This window comes from Phoxinus phoxinus (genome assembly GCF_949152265.1).
Source record: "Phoxinus phoxinus genome assembly, chromosome: 12".
In the NCBI taxonomy this organism is placed as follows: Eukaryota; Metazoa; Chordata; class Actinopteri; order Cypriniformes; family Leuciscidae; genus Phoxinus; species Phoxinus phoxinus.
This window is the reverse complement of record NC_136887.1, coordinates 30,775,059-30,793,724: the sequence shown is the minus strand read 5'-3', so window position 1 is coordinate 30,793,724 and position 18,666 is coordinate 30,775,059. Positions and strand designations below refer to the sequence as shown.

Genomic DNA, 18,666 nt, shown 5'->3' with positions numbered 1-18,666 from the left:
TGAGCTTCTACAAGAACCAATCAGGTTAATTCTTGTGCGTTGAGCTTCTGTTTATGTTCGCTGACCAATGTTTTTATGTGCATAGTGTAATAGTCAAAGTGTCAGTTGTGTAGCCGCCAATGGAGGAAGAGAAAGCTCTCAGATTTCAACAAAACGATCTTCATTTGTGTTCCCGAAGAATAATGAAAGTCTGACAGGTTTGGAACAACATGAGGGAGAGTAATTAATAGCAGAACTAATGGTGAACTATCCCTCTGATAATATCTCAAGCTCAAGACAAGTAATAATCATTCATTTAAAGTGGTCATCATCATGCAAATGCAATAGAATATGACATATTTCGACATGGACTATAGAAATGTTTGGTTTGCACCTCGGTTTATTAAATTGAGGACTGCCAAGACCTCAGAATGTTTGGCTTTGGACACAAATACATGCATTCATTTACGCAGACCGATAAATTTGGCCCCATACGGCACGGGAATGGCGTGCTGTTGGATTTTGTCTTGAATTCGTTTTGGTACTGTGCATTTAACTCAGTCTAGATCAGTATTTGAGCTGGAGTGGACCTGTTCAGATTGAAGAAGAAAAAAACACCAAAATGACAATTACAGCTAAAAATAAGTCACTTATCCAACATGTTGTCCATGTTATGTGGTTAGCCTAAGGCCCCTTTCACATGACTCGTGTCAGGGCACGTCTCAACACAAGCATCATGCACTTTGACGCTCACATGAAAAGCGTTACAGATAACATTACAGAAGGCCGATTCACGAGGTTGCTGGGTAGAAAGAAATCAGAGAACCGTACACAATGAAAATGAAAGGGCTACCATTTATATGAGCTTAAAAAAATCCAAGAAAAAATGTGGGACGAGTTCTCAACTTTTCTCTTAACTTTTCTCTTAGACCAGGGGAGATCTACCTACCTTCAGAGTTCAGATCCAACACACCTGTCTGTAATTATCACGTGCTCCTGAAGATCTTAATTAGCTTGTTCAGTTGTGCTTGATCAGGGTTGGAGCTGAACTTTACAGGAAGGTAGATCTCCAGGAACAAGATTGGTTGCTGTAGACGTTGTGTCATACAGCTCAATGTGTCGCAATGATACAAAAGGCGAATTGTCTGGTAATCGTTGTCTATGAAAACTCAATGACAAATGGGGTCAAAGTTGAAATAGTCTACACTTTGAGCGTCTCAGAACGACGATTTCACGCAATGCTTGCTGAGAATTCAATGACATGAATCATGTGAAAGGGACTTAAAGGAGCTCTGGAACTTAGGGTAATTCAGCAATAAAACATCCTAATCAGAAATATTATCATAAAACATCAATAATTTCCTGAATTTTGGAAGTCCAGATCTGCTTAGGACTGTGGTTTCCATCTGACCAATCCAATAAGGCTGCGTGAAAAAGGAGGCGGGTCCTACGCACAGCTGGTATGCAAATACACCGTCAGCTGGTCTAAATGTTGTAGTTCCACCAGATTCACCTTCCCTCCAATCTCAGCAGGCCTTCAGCATTTAAAAACAAACAACCAGAACGACAAACCCAAAAAGGACCTTGCAAACATGTTTGAAGTAAGGGATGCTACATTAGAGTGTTTTTCACGGTCATCTTCGTATCAAATATTGAGCAACTTTGAAAACTGTTTGACATATCAAAAAACAAAACAAAAAGGCAATCGTAACATTGAGGCAGTCAGTAAGAACCACTGTGCTAAATTACAATAGTGCTCCTTAATTATCACAAGCTTTAAAACAGAGCCTTGGGATTACATTCTCTAAACGAAATTACGGCATTTCTCCACACATGGACAAACAAAACCACTAAACACACAAATAAAAATGATTGTCCGTTTTCCATTTGGCGGCAAATAGTTCCAGAGCATCCAATAAAGGGCAAGATTCTGAAGTAGAACTCAGATGGTTCCTCAAATGGAACAGAGGAAAAAAGAAAAACGGAATGACAATCCGCCATTCACTGTTTATTTTTGGTTCAGGACATGTTCGTTTTCAAATAGTGCTTTCATTCCGCTCTTCATTCGTTTTATTTGTTTGTGTGCACCCAGTGTTTACAAGCGCCACGGCGTTCCGAGTGGGAGTAGCGTCACTTTCCATCGGGAGTCCTTCATTATGGGATGGAAGTCATGGGGGGAGGGTCCAGCTGCCCTACGGAAACCATCGGAAAGGAGCTCCGGTTGGCAGCATCACCTTCTTGGAAAGACAGGAAAGACAGAGGAAGGAAACAAGGAAGAAAAACAGCTTGAGTCATTGATAATTCAACATAAACAAAAACAATGGAACAGTAAGAAAATGGGAAATGTCTCATTAAACTGGACTCTCAACCCTCATCTCTAGACCGTTTCTCGTTTCTGTTGCAAATCCCTCTCTTTCTGCGGAGCCAGACTTGCTAAGACCGTAAAGGGCTGAAATACCGCAGTGGTGCAAATGGCAGATTTTTTCCCAGCCTGCTTTGGGACTGGGCAGGGGTAGTCTATGGCTTTGGGACTTTGGGAGAGTGGAGACAACGGCAGCGTTTCCTGGGAAGACGTCCAGAACGAAAGACCGAGGGAGAAAAAGAGGGAGGGGAGCGTTCCCTTCATCATGAAGTAACATGCACAGGCAATGACTTCACCTTACATGACCTAGTCCCTCTCTCTGTTTCCCAAACACACTCTCCCACTCTCTCATTACTCTCTGACAGGGCTTTGGCGTTTGTATGCGCACACACACGCATCCAGACCCCCTTTTCCCTCATCGACCCCACAGACAAGCCAACACAGATGGGCTGTCGGCCCATGCACATGGCCAATCAGACAGAGCGTGAGTGCATGGACAGACACACGCTCTCTCTTACACACACACACACACACACACAAACACTCACCGGATTAATTTCGAAGGTTATTTTTTAACCCATCATCTCCTCTGTGTCTCAAACACAAACACGTAAAATATATCAAACATCAAACATATAAACAGGAGTGAAAGTAAGAATAGAGGATCAAGTGCATAATAAACACTAGAGATAGACAATATTGTTTTTTATGGCTGATATCGATGCATTTCATTTTAACCTATATAGCAGAACTGAACTTCTATTTTATTTTCATAACTAAATTATCATTATACTATGAGAATAAAATAAAAATAGGCATTATAAATATTTAATTATTAATAATAATATTGTTATTATTATTAATTATAATTATGCCGTGTTTGTTGCCGTTTCTGCAATTACATGTATTGCTTATTTCTGAATTTTGACATTGATAATTAAATGATTAATTACTTTTGATTATTATTATTAATGCAATTAAATATATTGTTTATTTTTTGACATAACAAAATGATCATTGTGCAACAAAAATAAAAATGTGTAAGATATTTGTAATTATTACTGTTTATTTCTGATACAAAAAACAATGCTTTAAATTCATATTTTTAATATTATAATATTATTGTGAATATCATTGTTTTTTTGGAAACCTACCGAATTGTGGGAATTTATCGCTAGATTTAATACTAAAGAACAAAAAATATATATATTAAAAATCTCTAATAAACATACAGTAGACATTTTGTTAAAAAAAACTATGAAAATTTGAGAGGTGTTTGTGCAGAAGTCATTGCCACAATGCTAAGGTGTTGCTATGCAGTTGGTATGGAGTTTGTAGTATGTTTTTAAGTATCTGTCTGTAGTTATGTGGTTGCTAGGGTGTTGTTCAGGCAGGTTGAAAGCTCCTCTATACAAGTCTCTTGATTTGAGGTATCAGTAATGTCTGTACCACAAACAGTATAAACAATAGAAATAGTGATACTTGCCTTATCAAACATCACTAAAGAAATGAGATGAGAAAATGTAAAAGTAAGCAGGGTACATATATATATGTTGTTGATATAATGTGTGTCTGCCTGTCTTTGCATCTCACACACATACACAGACACTGACACACACTTGTTCCTAAAATACTTTAGTCGCCTGGCTGTGAGACTGAGATTCCTCTAGAGGAGGGGGAGGGGCCTGTCAGGCTATGTCTGAGGCCCCGCCCACTCAATCTCCTCCTACTTCCAGCTATCAGGGACTTTCCGAGATACCGGTCACCACGCAGATGGAGTGAGATGTGTCATCATGCAGTAAACACACATCAACAAAAGATGCAAGCAATGACATGCAAGGTAAGATCAATGGCCAGAAATCGAATGAGATTTGCACAAAACACACAGGCCTAAGCTGGCTCAAAACACATAAAAGGCCCTACATATAAAAACACATCTATCCATCCCAAACACACACACACACGCACATCAAGAAGTCAATAGACCCCCAACACCACTGACTGTGACCTGTCAATAAAGGCTCTTTAAACTCCATAAGTCCTCTATGCCGTATTCAACCAGACCAACACCACTGTCAATAAAAGCACACCAACACACACAGTAATATATGCAAACCCACCATCAATATATGCCTAAAACATTTTAAAAACACACTGAGAAACATTTATTCTAAAACATGCACATAAAAAGCACAAACCACTATCAAGACAATAAAAACCCCAGTTATGCTTCCAGCGATAGAACAACCTAACATCATGTGCTGCATGTAATGCTTGCTACAGACCTATAAGATCATTACAAATCACACTGTGGATTTAATAAACTTGGGTACGACATGCATGTAGACTGTACGGTGATGACGACATCTATTGAATCGTAGTCTACGACAAGAATTAGTATAGAAGAATAAAACATCATCAGCATGTGCTAGTGGTAAACCAGAGCAAGATGAATCGCACTTTGGCAATTGTGGTTTTTATGTGTGCTGAACTAAAAAAAGAGGAATAAGTGAAAGATGAGATTATGGACGCAGTCATGGCTAGATAGGCATGCCAATTTTGCAAATGGAGCCTGAGGTTGAGGATCTCAGGCTATTTCTGGTCGCAAGACCATGACAACGGCCGTCTTTGAACATCTCTCACTGTACGACGTAGGACCGCCGTTAAGGAGCCACGACCACAGAGATCACCACGATTGGTCATCTTTTGTCTGGGACAGCCCAAAATCGTACAATGTGGCCATAAGACATTTCTTGTTGATCTTTTAAATGATGTATGTTGCACTGGTCCAACTTATAATTAGCATTTGTTTCCTCCTAAATATAATTTTTTCGGACTAAAAAAACGATTCGGTGTCATCATGTAATGTAATCTCTGCAGTATAATATTCATATGCGTTACTAGGTCAGCTAGGACAGCAACACGCAGCAGTGTGAACGAGGCTTTAGGCAAGAAATATACTCTACGCAAGTATGCAAATTCTTGCTTTCCCATTGTTTTTGTAGTAAACATGCGCTAGACCGACATGTTTGAGCGTAGGGCTGTAAACGATTAATCGTGATTAATCGCATCCAAAATAAAAGTTTGTGTTTACATAATATATGTGTATTGTGTATAATTATTTTGTATATATAAATACACACACACATGCATGTATATATTTAAGAAAAATGTGTTATTTATATAGTTCTATTTATATATAATATAAATTATATAAAAATATATATGCAGTGTATAAATGTAAATATTTCTCAAATATATACATGCATGTGTATTTATATATACAAAATAATTATACACAATACACACACATATATTATGTAAACAAACTTTTATTTTGGATGCGATTAATCGCGATTAATCGTTTACAGCTCTATTTGAGCGCTGCACTCTTTTGTAGCATCTTTCCCATGATACAGCGTTCCAGAAATGCTCCGCTCAATTGCTTCTCATGTTATAAAATGCAAAAAAAAAAAACACGATCTGTGTGAATCACCTCTTAAGGGTTACGTATCTATAAACTAAAAATTTAAAATTGCTTAGCAAGATTATTTTGAAACGGTTGCCAGCCATGACAGTAGTTGACCTCGTTTTTGTATTCCACGGCGCTGGTTTTCCATTGCTTTTCTATGTAAACATGCACTAGATATCAGGGGTAGGGAACGTCGGTCCTGGAGAGCCATAGCCCTGCAGAGTTTAGTTCCAACCCCAATCAAACACACCTGAACCAGCTAATCAATGTCTTTAGGATCATTAAGGCTACAATCAGGTGAGTTTCTTTCAGGGTTGGAGCTAAACTCTGCAGGGCTATGGCTCTCCAGGACCGACGTTCCCTACCCCTGCACTAGATGGACGCGTTTGACCGTTGCACTCGCAGTGTTGCCCTGCCCCGTTTCTCAAAAACACAGAAACACATTCTGTGTGAATCACATATTAGGAGTTATCAATCTACAAAAGCTGCTCAAGTTAAAAAAACTTTTTTAAATATTGACAGTTTAACTGATTTTAAATTGCTTAGTAAGATTATATTGAAACTGTTGCCGGCCATGACAGTAGTTGACCTGAAAGACAAAATCTCACTACAAAAGACAGTTTATGCAAATTCTCACTAAAGCACTCCTTGTGGTAACATATTTGTGTTGCATGATAGATTAGAAATATGACAAAGTGTGAAAACGTAGCTAGAAGCGTTTGCATTCACATACTTGCATCAAGTGTATTTTGGGCCTTAGACTTCATAAAGACACGTAGGCACAAACACACACAAACTAAGCCCTCTAAACTTTTGCACACACCAACACCTCAATCTCTACCTCCTCAAGGCTGTAATTCTCAAAGAAACCGGGCTGGTCATTGGTCAGTACACACACATATACACAACAACCCCTCTTACGCACACACAAAGTCCATAATGACTTTCGCAGGGGCTGTGTTTGCCTCTTCCTGCAAGGTTGTACACACAAGCAGACGCACACACGTGTGGTTCAGGGCCTCTGGAGGATGAGAAAGAGAGGGGTTCTGGGACACATTGACACCTGGTGCTCCAGATGACAGACGCAAAGGCCAGATGGACCATATGAGGCCGCCACACATACAGAGACACATGCATGTACGCAAACATGCATGAAAACTAATTCATATGCACAAATAAAAACCGCCATGCTACAACAACAACAACAAAAAACAGTCACACAACATGTACGAAAGGCCCCATATGCACACATACAAATAATTTTATTAACCTCCCTAAATCATTTATAAAAAGTTTGTAGCATCAAGTAAAAATGCAGTCACATTTACCATTGTTTTCACAGCATAATCTAGTCATTTGAAATGCACGTGATCTGAAATTTTATGCGAAAAAATTTTTTTGCAGGTCACGTCGACCAACAAAAAGCTGCTTGGTTTGAAAGTGACTTCTGTGTGAGCTTTTTCATACGTCGTCGCTACACCGTTGACAGACCTTTTTTGTCTGTTAAATGTGTTAGTGTGACCACACCTTTAAGGCAGGGTGGGAGTTTTGTTCCAGATTTTTTTTTTTTTTATGCTGGTTGAAAGTGTCTTCACGTCCTGATAACATTCACTAAGTTAAGTGGTCTAAATGTATTTATATGTAAATATCGTCTGTGGAAGACCATAAAATATTCGCATTGAAATAGTCGCCATGATTTTTGGAATGACTTCTCGCGAGAGGAAAAAAAATTACATTTTAGTAATGGAAACGCTGTCATTTCGCAATCGTTTTTTGTCGACATTTAGAGAAAGAGAAAAAAAAAAAAATGAAAAAAAAATCGCAAAAGTTTTGCGCAAATCTGTAATAGAAACGCACCTTGTTATCAATGCCGAAATGAATCTGCAGCAGTCAGGTGGTACAGGTCAGAGCTCTCCAAGTTGTTTATGGTCATTGTTATTGTAATTGTTATGTGCTTTGAGACATGAGGTAGTTTAACGGCGTCTCTCGTGACGCTTTTGTTTGCTCCCTGCTGTAAGCATTCATGCGTTTCATTCGTGGCTTTGGAGACGCTCTGAGGGGAGGGTGGGATCTCATGCTTTCAAAGCTAGCTCATTATTGCTAGCCTCTCTTAAAATTGCCTACCCTACCTTTAATGCAACAACATCAGAGTCTATTTAATGTTTAACATACAGCTGTATGGAGCAGGATTTTGGGCCATTGAGATTTATCTGTGGGCGGAGCCATTCAACTATTCATTTGGAATAGCACACTATCACACTCTTGCTACATATAGTATGTGGACACCTTCTAAAATACCTGGATGACATATGCCAGATCTATTTCATTGTGTCCCACAATGCATTGCACTTCCATTTCAAACGTGATGCATGGTTTTTATATAATTTAACAAATTATTTAACAAAAATAAAGGATTCCCGCGTATTGCTCTGGCTTGCGTATCTTATTTTGATGTTTAAGTCATGCGACCTTCATGAAGGTTGCATGACTGAAATGTATTAAAATAAGTTTTGCAAGCTATAGCAGTATACAGATTCCTCTATTTTAGTTACGGTAGATTATTTGCTTATTCTTATGCACCTGATTATAGGATTTACAACGAGTTGCGGTGGCATTTCATTCTTTTTACACATTTTATTTCCAGTCATGTGATAAGGTCATCAACAGTTTAGCATATTACTGTTTAAACAGTTTACTGTAAAATAATGTCTACTGTTTCACTTACTATTTTTAAAGAATATTACACACTACAGTGCATACACAGTATTCAGTAGATATTACAGTTTTCCATTTCCAAACACAGCCACTGTCACATAATTTTGAATAGCATAATCTTACAATTTCTGCAAAATATACATACAGATATGTAATAAATTGTAAGAGTGGTATGCTAGTATGCTTTTCCAAATTCAGCTTTATAAATAGCATGGCAGTAATGAAGTATTGGTGTGTTCAAGACCTCCAGGGAAGATTGTATTTTCGAGTTGGGAGTTATTACGATGTCAGGTGCTTTAAATTAAATTGTTAAATATTCTATTGTAATTGTTCAATACTACGGTATTTTATACATGCCAGTTTGTTTAATTGTAAATTTAAAAAATTATAATTTTAGCAAATGTAACATTATTAAAGACACTGCATCCACTGCCAACTCGGAAATTCTGGCCTTAATGACAATCCAACAAGTTTCCCACTTGTAATTACAACTTCATATGCGCTCAACTCATAAATTCGATCTTTCCGGGCCTGACTTGAATGCACCACATGCTGTTGTCTTGTGTGTGTTGGGTAGCCCCGCCCACACTGAAATCTTATAGGTCCAAAGTCCCACATGTCTCTTCCCACATTCAGTACTTTCAGTAAAGACTGAACACTAGAAACTAGTATGCTCAACATTTTATATTCATTGTATTCATTCAAATTCATTAAATGTGATCGCTGAAACTCTGAATCATCTCATCATAGCGGGCAGTGAAGGGAAACCTTACCTGTGGAACATTATAAGGCTGCCTGAACATTTTCCTTGCTAGGAGAAAAAAAAAGCAACCAACTAGAGCAATCTTACCATGACACCAATCTCGCAGAGTTAGACCCTAACTAGCTTACATCAGCACAGACTCAGAGATAGTTTCCCACCTGAACCTGCCTGTAAACAAGGCAGAAACAGCTCAAGTTACGCTGCCTGAGAGATGGGAAACTGCATTCAGCTTGCCATTTGTCAGGATGAGTAATGTTCATATGCGAACACAAGCAGCATTAATTTCTATGTAGACTGTTTGTAGAAACTAGGGGCTGTCAAACGATTTAATTTTAATCTAATAAATTACATGATGTGTAGATTAATTCACTGAAGGAAATCACAATATATCAATACTTCCTGAGAAATTAAAAGCCATTATATTATTGTGGCAAACAAACTAGATTTAGGAGCCGTTTACACATGATATTTTTTAAAATATGTTCTATATGGTCATGCGTGAGATGACTTCTTTGGTCGTAGTTCCAGATTTATTTTAGTGAGATGCTCAAAAGTTTGGGGTCGGTAATTTTTTAAAAATGTTTTTGAAAAGAAGTCTCTTAGTCTCACCAAGGCTGCATTCATTCGATCAAAAATACAGTAGCACAGTAAATAGTGTGAAATATTATTACGATTTAAAATAACAATTTCTATTGTAATACGTATGTTTTAAAATGTCATTTATTCCTGTGATGACAAAGCTGAATTTTCAGCATTATTATTCACTTCTTCAGTGTCACATGATCCTTCAGAAATCATTCTAAGCTGATTTGCTGCTAAAGAAACATTTCTGATTATTATCGAAGTTGAAAACAGTTCATATTTTTGTGGAAAGCATGATACACTTGACTAGAAAGTTTAAAAGAACAGCATTTATGTAAAATTCTTAAAGTTTTTACAGTCACTTTTGATCAATTTAATGCATCCTTGCTGAACACAAGTATTAATTTCTTTAAAAAATCTTGCTGACCAAAAACATTTGAATGGTAGAGGAAATAGCTCAGATGGAAGAAAAAAAAAATACTTTGCCACAGAATTTCTGTATAGGTCAGAGGTCAATATTTATTGCATTAATTAGTTTTATTTATTTTTTAAATTCTGCAATTTTAGTAAATTCTAGTAAAATCCATGATTGCACTGAACTGAAATCAGTCGTTTACGCAATACTTATTTCACATGAAATATGTTCTGCTAGTAATTCATGACTTAGATTTTTTTGACTTTGTGCTACTTTTATCACAGGGGACAGGAAACGATAAGGAGATGAGGGGAGAGAATCAAGAAATGACACAAACCACAGTCAAACTTGCAACACCTGCCTGAGCATCACAGCTCAACGTGTCAGAAGTGCTGCCAGGTGATTTAGCACATGCGCTCTAATGCATTACGCTGTGGTGCCCGTGCAGGTGATGCTAGTTTGCGGTCATAATTTTAATAAATTTACTGTACATTGCTCACCATCTTACCTCCAGCCCGCCAGCAGGTTTCTTTTTGAGCTCTTCGCACTTGCGGAACTTGCAGATCTGATGGCCGGTCTTCCGGTTGCGGCAGCTGCTGCACTGTTCGCAGTTAATCCTGCGCCGGCACGGTGGACACAGGCCGCAGCGCTTCCGCTTTTTCTTCCCGTTGGCGCTGATGGCCGATGAAATCTCGTTCTGCGTCTGCTGGTGTTCCGACGCGCCGGTCACGTGAGAAAGCGCCCCGTCGGCGAGGAACACTCCTGCTGGCGTCATTATGAAGAGCCCCGGGTGATACGGAAAGCTGCCGCCCACTCCACCATTGCCGAACAACGGGAAGTCCATCACACTGCCCAGCGAATCAGAAGCCGAGACCGCCTCCATGTCCCCTCCCACACTGACATTGGAAGGGTCGCTGACCGGAAGGAGCATTCCCGCCCGTCGCAGGAGCTCGGCGGCCTGTGCGAGATGCAGGCCGCTCGGAGAGTCCAGCAGACCGGACATTAACGCGCCCCGGTCCAGTTTGGCGTACCCGACTTGTGACCTGTGCTGGCTGGCCGTAGGGTGAGCTTTGACACCCGTCGCCACCATGGAGCTCTGAGCGAGTCTGTTAGCGTTCGCGACACTGGCGACGGCAGCGGCCGAGCAGGTCGCGATGTACTGCGAGAGAGCCCGTGAGCGCTTCAGGCTTTTGCTGAGAGGAGCGCTGATGATGCCGCTGCGGTTTCTCCGTTCCACCACCGGGGACGTGTCTTCATCCCCGCAGCAGCTGTCCTGCGCCTCCTCATCCTCTACGGCTCGACTTCCCTCCATGGACCCTCCGCTGGCAGACATGGGCCACAGCGTGAGGGGGAGGGAGAGGGAGATGAGGGAGCTTAGGATGAAGGGGGCGATAGAGTTGCAACGTTCCTCTGAAGACCGAAGCCAAAACCAGATTGACGCGCGCACAGCTGGAGAATCAGCAGTCCACACTAGTCGAGCCTCATGAACATCTTACACATCCATCCGCTAAGGCCTGAGAATCCTAGAAAGGACAGATAGAAGATGCGCAAAGAGGTTAAAGCAAGCATGGTTTATATGCATGGTTCATGAAGAGAGGCCAAGTGTTTCACTACTGGACAAAAGTTTGAAATAATTCAGATTTTTCAATGTTTCTGAAGAAGACTCTAATGCTAATAAAGACTGCGTTTATTTGATCAAAAATACCGTAAAAAAACGTAATATTGTGAAATATTATTTCAGTCTAAAAATTATTAAATTATATTTTAATACATTTTTATTCATTCCTGTGATGCAAAGATTAAATTTTAGCACCACTACAGTCTTCAGTGTCACATGATCCTTCAGAAATCATTCTGCTTTGGTGCTCAATTATTAATAATGGTTCTTATTATCAATGTTGGAAATGGTTTCATATTTTTGTGGAAACCATGATAGAAGAACAGCATTTATTTGAAATAGGAATCTTTTGCTACATTATATAAATGTCATAACTGTCACTTTTATGATCAATTTAAATGTGTCCTTGCTGAATAAAAGTATTTGATTTTTTTATCTTTCTTACCTCAAACTTTTGAATGGTAGTGTATCACAATTTCCACAAAAATATTAAGCAGCACAACTGTTTTCAACATTGATGATAATAAGATGTTTCTTGAGCAGCAAATCATCATATTAGAATCATTTCTGAATGATCATGTGACTGAAGACACAATATTACAGTTTTTACTGTATTTTTGCAACCTTGGTGAGCATAGGAGACTTCTTTCAAAAACATTTTTATAAATCATAAGTATTCCAAACTTTTGAACAGTGTCCAGACCTAAAGAGTGTGGAGAACACGTCACGTCGGTTTCACCCTTGTGATTCCTCACAGCACATCATCGCACACCATTTTAATATATCTAATACTTTCGAAATAATCATGCGCATAACCATATCCCATTTTTATTAGCTTATTGTTTTGGCTTGCTGAAATAGGCACAAGTTCACTGTGACAAACAATCTGCTGCTCGCTTTGGCCTCATCAGACCCGTTTTGATTCCTCAGCCAACATTTATACATAATATCTGTCCTAGATATCTGCTTTAGTGACAATTACGCTTTGTTCGCTGTGCTTCCAAGGAACTGAAACTCACTGTGAAGTTTAAAAAAAAGAAGAGATTTTGTGTGGATATTGAATTGGACGGTTTGAGTCTGTTAAATTGTTATATTTCATAACCTTTACGTGCAAAAGCCCGTTCCTGGTGACAGCAATTCTCCTTCAGTGAGAGACGTCTATCAGGGTCCACAGGCGGTCTGTTCTATCACGAAACCGGAATCGTGAGCTCAAGCGCAAAGCCCCTGGGGTGAGCCGACAGTGAAATCAGGATGTCTAGGTGCAAGCTCAGCCGCACTGACGCACGTATACGCACGCTCGTCAACGACTTAACATTTCAATTAACTGCCATGCTCAGTAAAGCATGCTATCGGTGATAATTAGAGAAAAAAATTACTCAAGGTTGTGAGTGACTGTCTTTGAAGATGATGTAATTAGCCATTCATTCAAACAAACATGCATGAATGAAAGAATAAATTTAAATTATAAAATAAAATTATAAATATGCACATCAGAGAGACCAGGGCTAGTTAGTTGTCAAACAGGGAAGTTGTCTTTACTATAAGATTTTTGAATTTTGGTTTAAAATCACAAGTATTTTAAACACAAGTAAGATATCAGGTTGGGGCAAGTTGTCACATTTTTTTAATGGTATAAGTGCATACATTATAGTAATGTTGGTTAAAACAATGGTTTAATACTACTGTGCGTTTACTTGGATGTTTCAAGAATTGTTTTTGTGTTTCAGGGCTGTTTGAATTTTGCTATTTAACTCAGATTCCACTGTGACAATGCTGTCACAAAAGGTCAACGTGTGTTAAATGAACTGGTGAAATAACAGTGGAAACATCATTAGCCTTTTATGTAATCAACACTCTAAAGTTTGTGTCTAAATAGGAATTAACTTTCAAAAATAAACATATGTGACAACTAGCCCCGGTTATATCTACATATTTACCACACATACTGAGCAGTAAAAAGTGCACACATGCAGTAAGCTATTTCTAACTGATCTAAAAAACGCACTAATTAGTGAAACCTAATGTATTCAGGTGGATTACTGAACAGTATGATTAAAACCATGTGATACACTTTTACTGTACCTGCCAAAACATTTAAACAATACGTTGTTTTCCATATCAAAACAGAGGACCATGTCAATTACGAGTCATCATCACAGAGTCATGATGGGAATAAAAACTTACTGGAGACAGGTACCCCTCAACTGCAGGTAAACCAGGACAAAAGCTGCATCTAGTGAGGGTTTCCGTAAATGATTGACCTGGCTTACAGATAAATAAGTTCCTAGCAACAGTTTGAATGCCCACTCAGCAATGTAATACTGAATTACCTCATGTCAAACATATATGAGGCTTGGAAATTGCTGTGTCCAGTATTGCGGCGAGCCAGAGGGACAATAGCTCGACGTAGAGAGATCTGGACATCACCAGGGAACAATAGCCAAACCTGCACAAATAGCCCAACTGTGCCTAAACAAGATGACCTGCTTATCAAGATCTACATGTTCTGTCACACAATCACCTCAATTAAACCCTTTACTGGATCAATCCCAGCAAAAGACAATAAGATTAATTGCAGATATTCACAAAAGATCATTTTAAATAATCAAAATGCAAATACTGTACGCACCACACACAAAAAGTTTGCATACAACTCATAATGGATTAATAAATCAACAGCACATATAACGTGCATTCATACTTACCGTCGTCTCTCCAAGAGAAATTCTGAATAATTCAGAAATTCCTACCCGGTATATCCCACATATTTTTTATCCAGACAGCCAATAAAAACAGAAAATGTCACGATAGTAGCTATGTTTACGGTGACAACATTGCAAGCAAACAACAAACAAATAGCCGTAAATTCAACTATTCCCTGCGCCTATTTGGTTACGCGTGGCAAAGTTGCACCAATGCATCTAATGCATATGAGCAAATTATCAAGCAGATGTAACGCCGATCATTTAGAAAGTAAAACAAAATCCCTTTTGTCTCATCTCGACCGATGTGTCTATGGTGACAGCGCGCGGTATGCGCCAACACGTCGCGTTGGTTAAGCACATTCCCTTGTTATTTCAGTGCCAACTTATTCGTCTTGGCTGGATGTCATTGTAACTTTGAACAGTCCTCAACAAAGTCTCATTCCACTCCCTTTGATAAATATAGGGTATCTGCATATTTGCAAACACAGGCGTCTTTTCATTCGCACCGCTCGTGAGCCGAGGGGAGCGTTCCGACTGTCCGAGCGGTCCGGTGCTCTCACGCGCTGCGGAGATTTATATAAAAGCGAGAGAGAGAATAAAAGCTAAAAGAGCCAAACGAAAGCAAATGCTCACCCAGACGGAATTATTCTCGTTGTTTCCTTCAATAGCCCCCAAACACCGGCAGATACACGCAGAACGCACTTTGTCCGAGAGCGAGCGCGTGCGCTCCTCCAGCCTCTCGCGTCTCTCTATCCCACCTCCACATCCTCGCGCCCGGAGAAGAACATGCAAACACATTTCATAGATTTTTGGAGCTTCACACAAAAACCGAAGTGGACTTTCCGTCGGGGACAAAATAAATAACCTTTAAGAGGTGTGGACGAGCGCGAGGGGCTGTCTGCGGTGATGCATATGAGAGTGGAATAATGAATGAAGTATAGTTTTGAGAGGGCTGGACACTCAGCCCATTGTTGACTCCATTCTTAATGGCTGTTGGCTGCGCTCGTGATTGATTTATTATATCAGAACTTTTGTACATTCAGGCTTTCCAGGAACTTGGTGCTGATTGATATTTTAATATGCAAAACACGACTCCCAAATATAACCTCATGGGGTGCTCTGGTAATGAGAATGAAATGCAAATTGTAAATAATAATTGTACGTGTATGAAAACTGAAACATAAAAACAATAAATAATAGCCTAAAAATAATATTAATTATTAATATTAATAATGATTATTTGTATATTGCTAATGTTTATAATAGATATTGCCTATATATAAATATAATAAATTACATCAAATTATAATTAATTCATAATTACTTTGTAATATTATTAATAATTCATGCATTCATTATCAAATCAACATGTCATTAGGCATAGTCTACATTAAATAAATTGTTTATCGTATGCTTTTATTAATTATATACTTGTATTTTGTTTGCTGTATATTGTTATTGTTTATATTTTCATATTTGTTGTATTAGTTTTTTATAATTAATTAAAATTAATGCAATATGTTAATGTATTTAACAGGAATACCCACAAAGTAGGCTACTCTTATCAAATTTATTAATTTATATTTATTAATGAGATTGACGATGTATTTTATTTGCTGCATATTATTGTTTATATCATTTAATTATATTTTTAGATTAATTATTTTATAATTAAGAAATATCAATGTAATGTAGGCTACTCGCAAAATAATCCAATAACGCACATTAATTTCAGTTTGTCTATCTGTCAGCATATTAAGAGTCAGAATTGGAAGGTACCAAAGGGTCGTTACCATAGTCGTCGTGTTTCTCTGTGTTTGCTGACTTTCTGTGGTCGAAGAGCCATTTTGCTGTGGGTCCATTTGTCCGTCCGTCCGCTCCTCTTCGTCGCTTTGAGTCCACTCCAGCTCTTGTGAGCGTCCCGTGTGTCTGGCAGGCGGCCAGCTGAAGTGTGGGGAAGTGACACCGCCAGGGCGGCAGAAATTTTCCTCCGTTTCGGGCTCCTTCCCAATCGCAGACGGGCGCGCGTGCATTGGCTGGAAAGTGGAACAGCTCGTCAGGGACGATCAATGCGGATCGATCAGTGCGGCGCTGCTGGCTGCGGGTTTGAGGGGGGGGTTGCGTGTTACAGTCCTCCACAATTGCATTAACGGGAAAGTTTAGGCTTGAGTAAAGTGACACTACTTTACTGCTGCACTTCCCATCATTGTTTTTCCAATTTAGCCCTATCTGTATTCACAAAATACTAAACCCTATTTTAGGCGTCAGACTAAGTTTTCCTTTACGAAAAGTTCAGTGTCAAAACCATTGCATAGTAGGCTATAATTACCATATTAATTTATAAGCCACTTAAATTAAATACCATTAATCTATAGGCTATTACCATCATGGCAATATTACTTTGCACACACTCCATTTTCATAGCCTACTAGTTTACAACTTACAAAAATGTACTAAAAAGGAGCATGGTTCTAATATGGGTTTGTGGTCAAATCCATAGTGTTAAACATGCCATTTTATATACATGTGTACTTTATGGAATACCATGGTAATTTCCCACAACATTTGTATCTTAATATGGTTTATATACTACCCTAAAACTAGTTATACTAGTTACTAGTACTAGTTATAGGACCATAGTTACAGGACCTACAAAACATTACCATGGTATTACCATGTTTTTTTTGGGACATGCACCTAATGCCATTGTATCTCTGGAAGTAATGTGGTATATATATTAATGTAGGCTACCATAATATTACCAACTCATACCACAACTGTACCGTGGTGCAGCCACTGTACTTTTTTTGTAAGCGATGGCCCTCCATAGTGTTTCAATGAATACCATGGTATTACATCACAGTTTTCTAAAAACGTGGTAGAACTTCGGTAATTTGATATATAGCATGGTACTATGTGGTTACCATATTCATATACCACATTTACATAAGCCACTTCAAAGATTTATAATGATATGTTAAGATAAGAAAATAAAAATATATTTAATTTATATTAATATTATTATATGATTTAATAAAATACAACCATATTCATATATCATAGAATATAAGCCACTTCAAAGAATATAATCTTATTTAAAAACACATATATATATATATATATATTTGTTTTTAAATAAGATTATATTCTTACCTCATATCCTTTAAAAAATGGTGGGTTGTTTTAACCCAATTTGGGTCAAATATGGACAAAGCCATTGGGTTAAATTTTTAAATTGCATTTTTGATCCAACGTTTGGGTTTGTCCATATTTGGGTTAAAACAACCTAGCATATATATATATATATATATATATATATATATATATATATATATATATATATAAAACCGTACATATACCATGTGGTATATATATATATATATATATATATATATATATATATATAAACAAAAAATAAATATAATTTTAATAATATACATTTAAAAATATAATTTTTTTTTTTTTCTTTAGCTCTATAGAGCCCTACAGCATTCCGTACCAATCACTGTGGAAGTGGACTATACACAGAACTGCTCCAGGATGCTTGACTTGAGCCAGGTTTGTTTGCGAGGTCATTGATCAGACCTTTGGATTCTGAGTTGCATCATCCGCTGAGTTCACCGTGGAGGACGTTCCTGTAGTATTCAGCTAGTGCTTCCCTGCTGTGTGAAAGAACACAGATCATCTCCAAATGAAGCCACAGGATAGATAATGAAAATGGGTGAATAAATAAACAAATACACACTTGCCTTTCCTTGTGGCCACATAATTCCCAGATAACTTTGAGAGCTGAGCCCTCCTCCTCTCTGAGCTGGGGGGGATTGTGTGGTGGTGGGAGTGGAGGAGGGGGGGGGGGGGGGTGGATTAACGTCACATGGTTCTCTCTGGCAGCCAGACACATGACCCGCTCCACAGGAGGGGATAAAACCCACTTGAAAGACGACGGCATAGAGACCGAGGGAGAGGAGGAAAAAAAAAAGAGAAAGAGATAGAGCAAACGTCCGGTTTTCTCAGACGCAGAGGAATGCCGTCAGCCCGCTTCACCAACACAGAAA

General features: G+C 38.5%; 1 protein-coding gene across 7 annotated transcripts; it reads right to left on the bottom strand.

The window, feature by feature from the left end:
• Positions 1-251: 251 nt before the first annotated feature.
• On the bottom strand, positions 252-16,709 carry cxxc5b (CXXC finger protein 5b). 7 transcript variants are annotated; one of them, XM_079630302.1, is made up of 4 exons: positions 16,405-16,426; positions 15,245-15,378; positions 10,797-11,811; positions 253-2,216 (listed from the first exon to the last, which is right to left on the bottom strand). In XM_079630302.1, exons 3-4 carry the CDS (start codon positions 11,619-11,621, stop codon positions 2,172-2,174), a joined length of 870 nt encoding a protein of 289 aa, XP_079486428.1. In that variant the 5' UTR covers positions 11,622-11,811; positions 15,245-15,378; positions 16,405-16,426; the 3' UTR covers positions 253-2,171. The 7 variants fall into 7 exon arrangements, with proteins under 7 accessions (XP_079486432.1, XP_079486433.1, XP_079486434.1 ...); XM_079630306.1 differs by lacking the exon at positions 15,245-15,378 and having other exon boundaries at positions 252-2,213; positions 16,405-16,709; XM_079630307.1 differs by lacking the exon at positions 16,405-16,426 and having other exon boundaries at positions 252-2,213; positions 10,789-11,811; positions 15,245-15,595.
• Between the last annotated feature and the right edge of the window lie 1,957 nt (positions 16,710-18,666).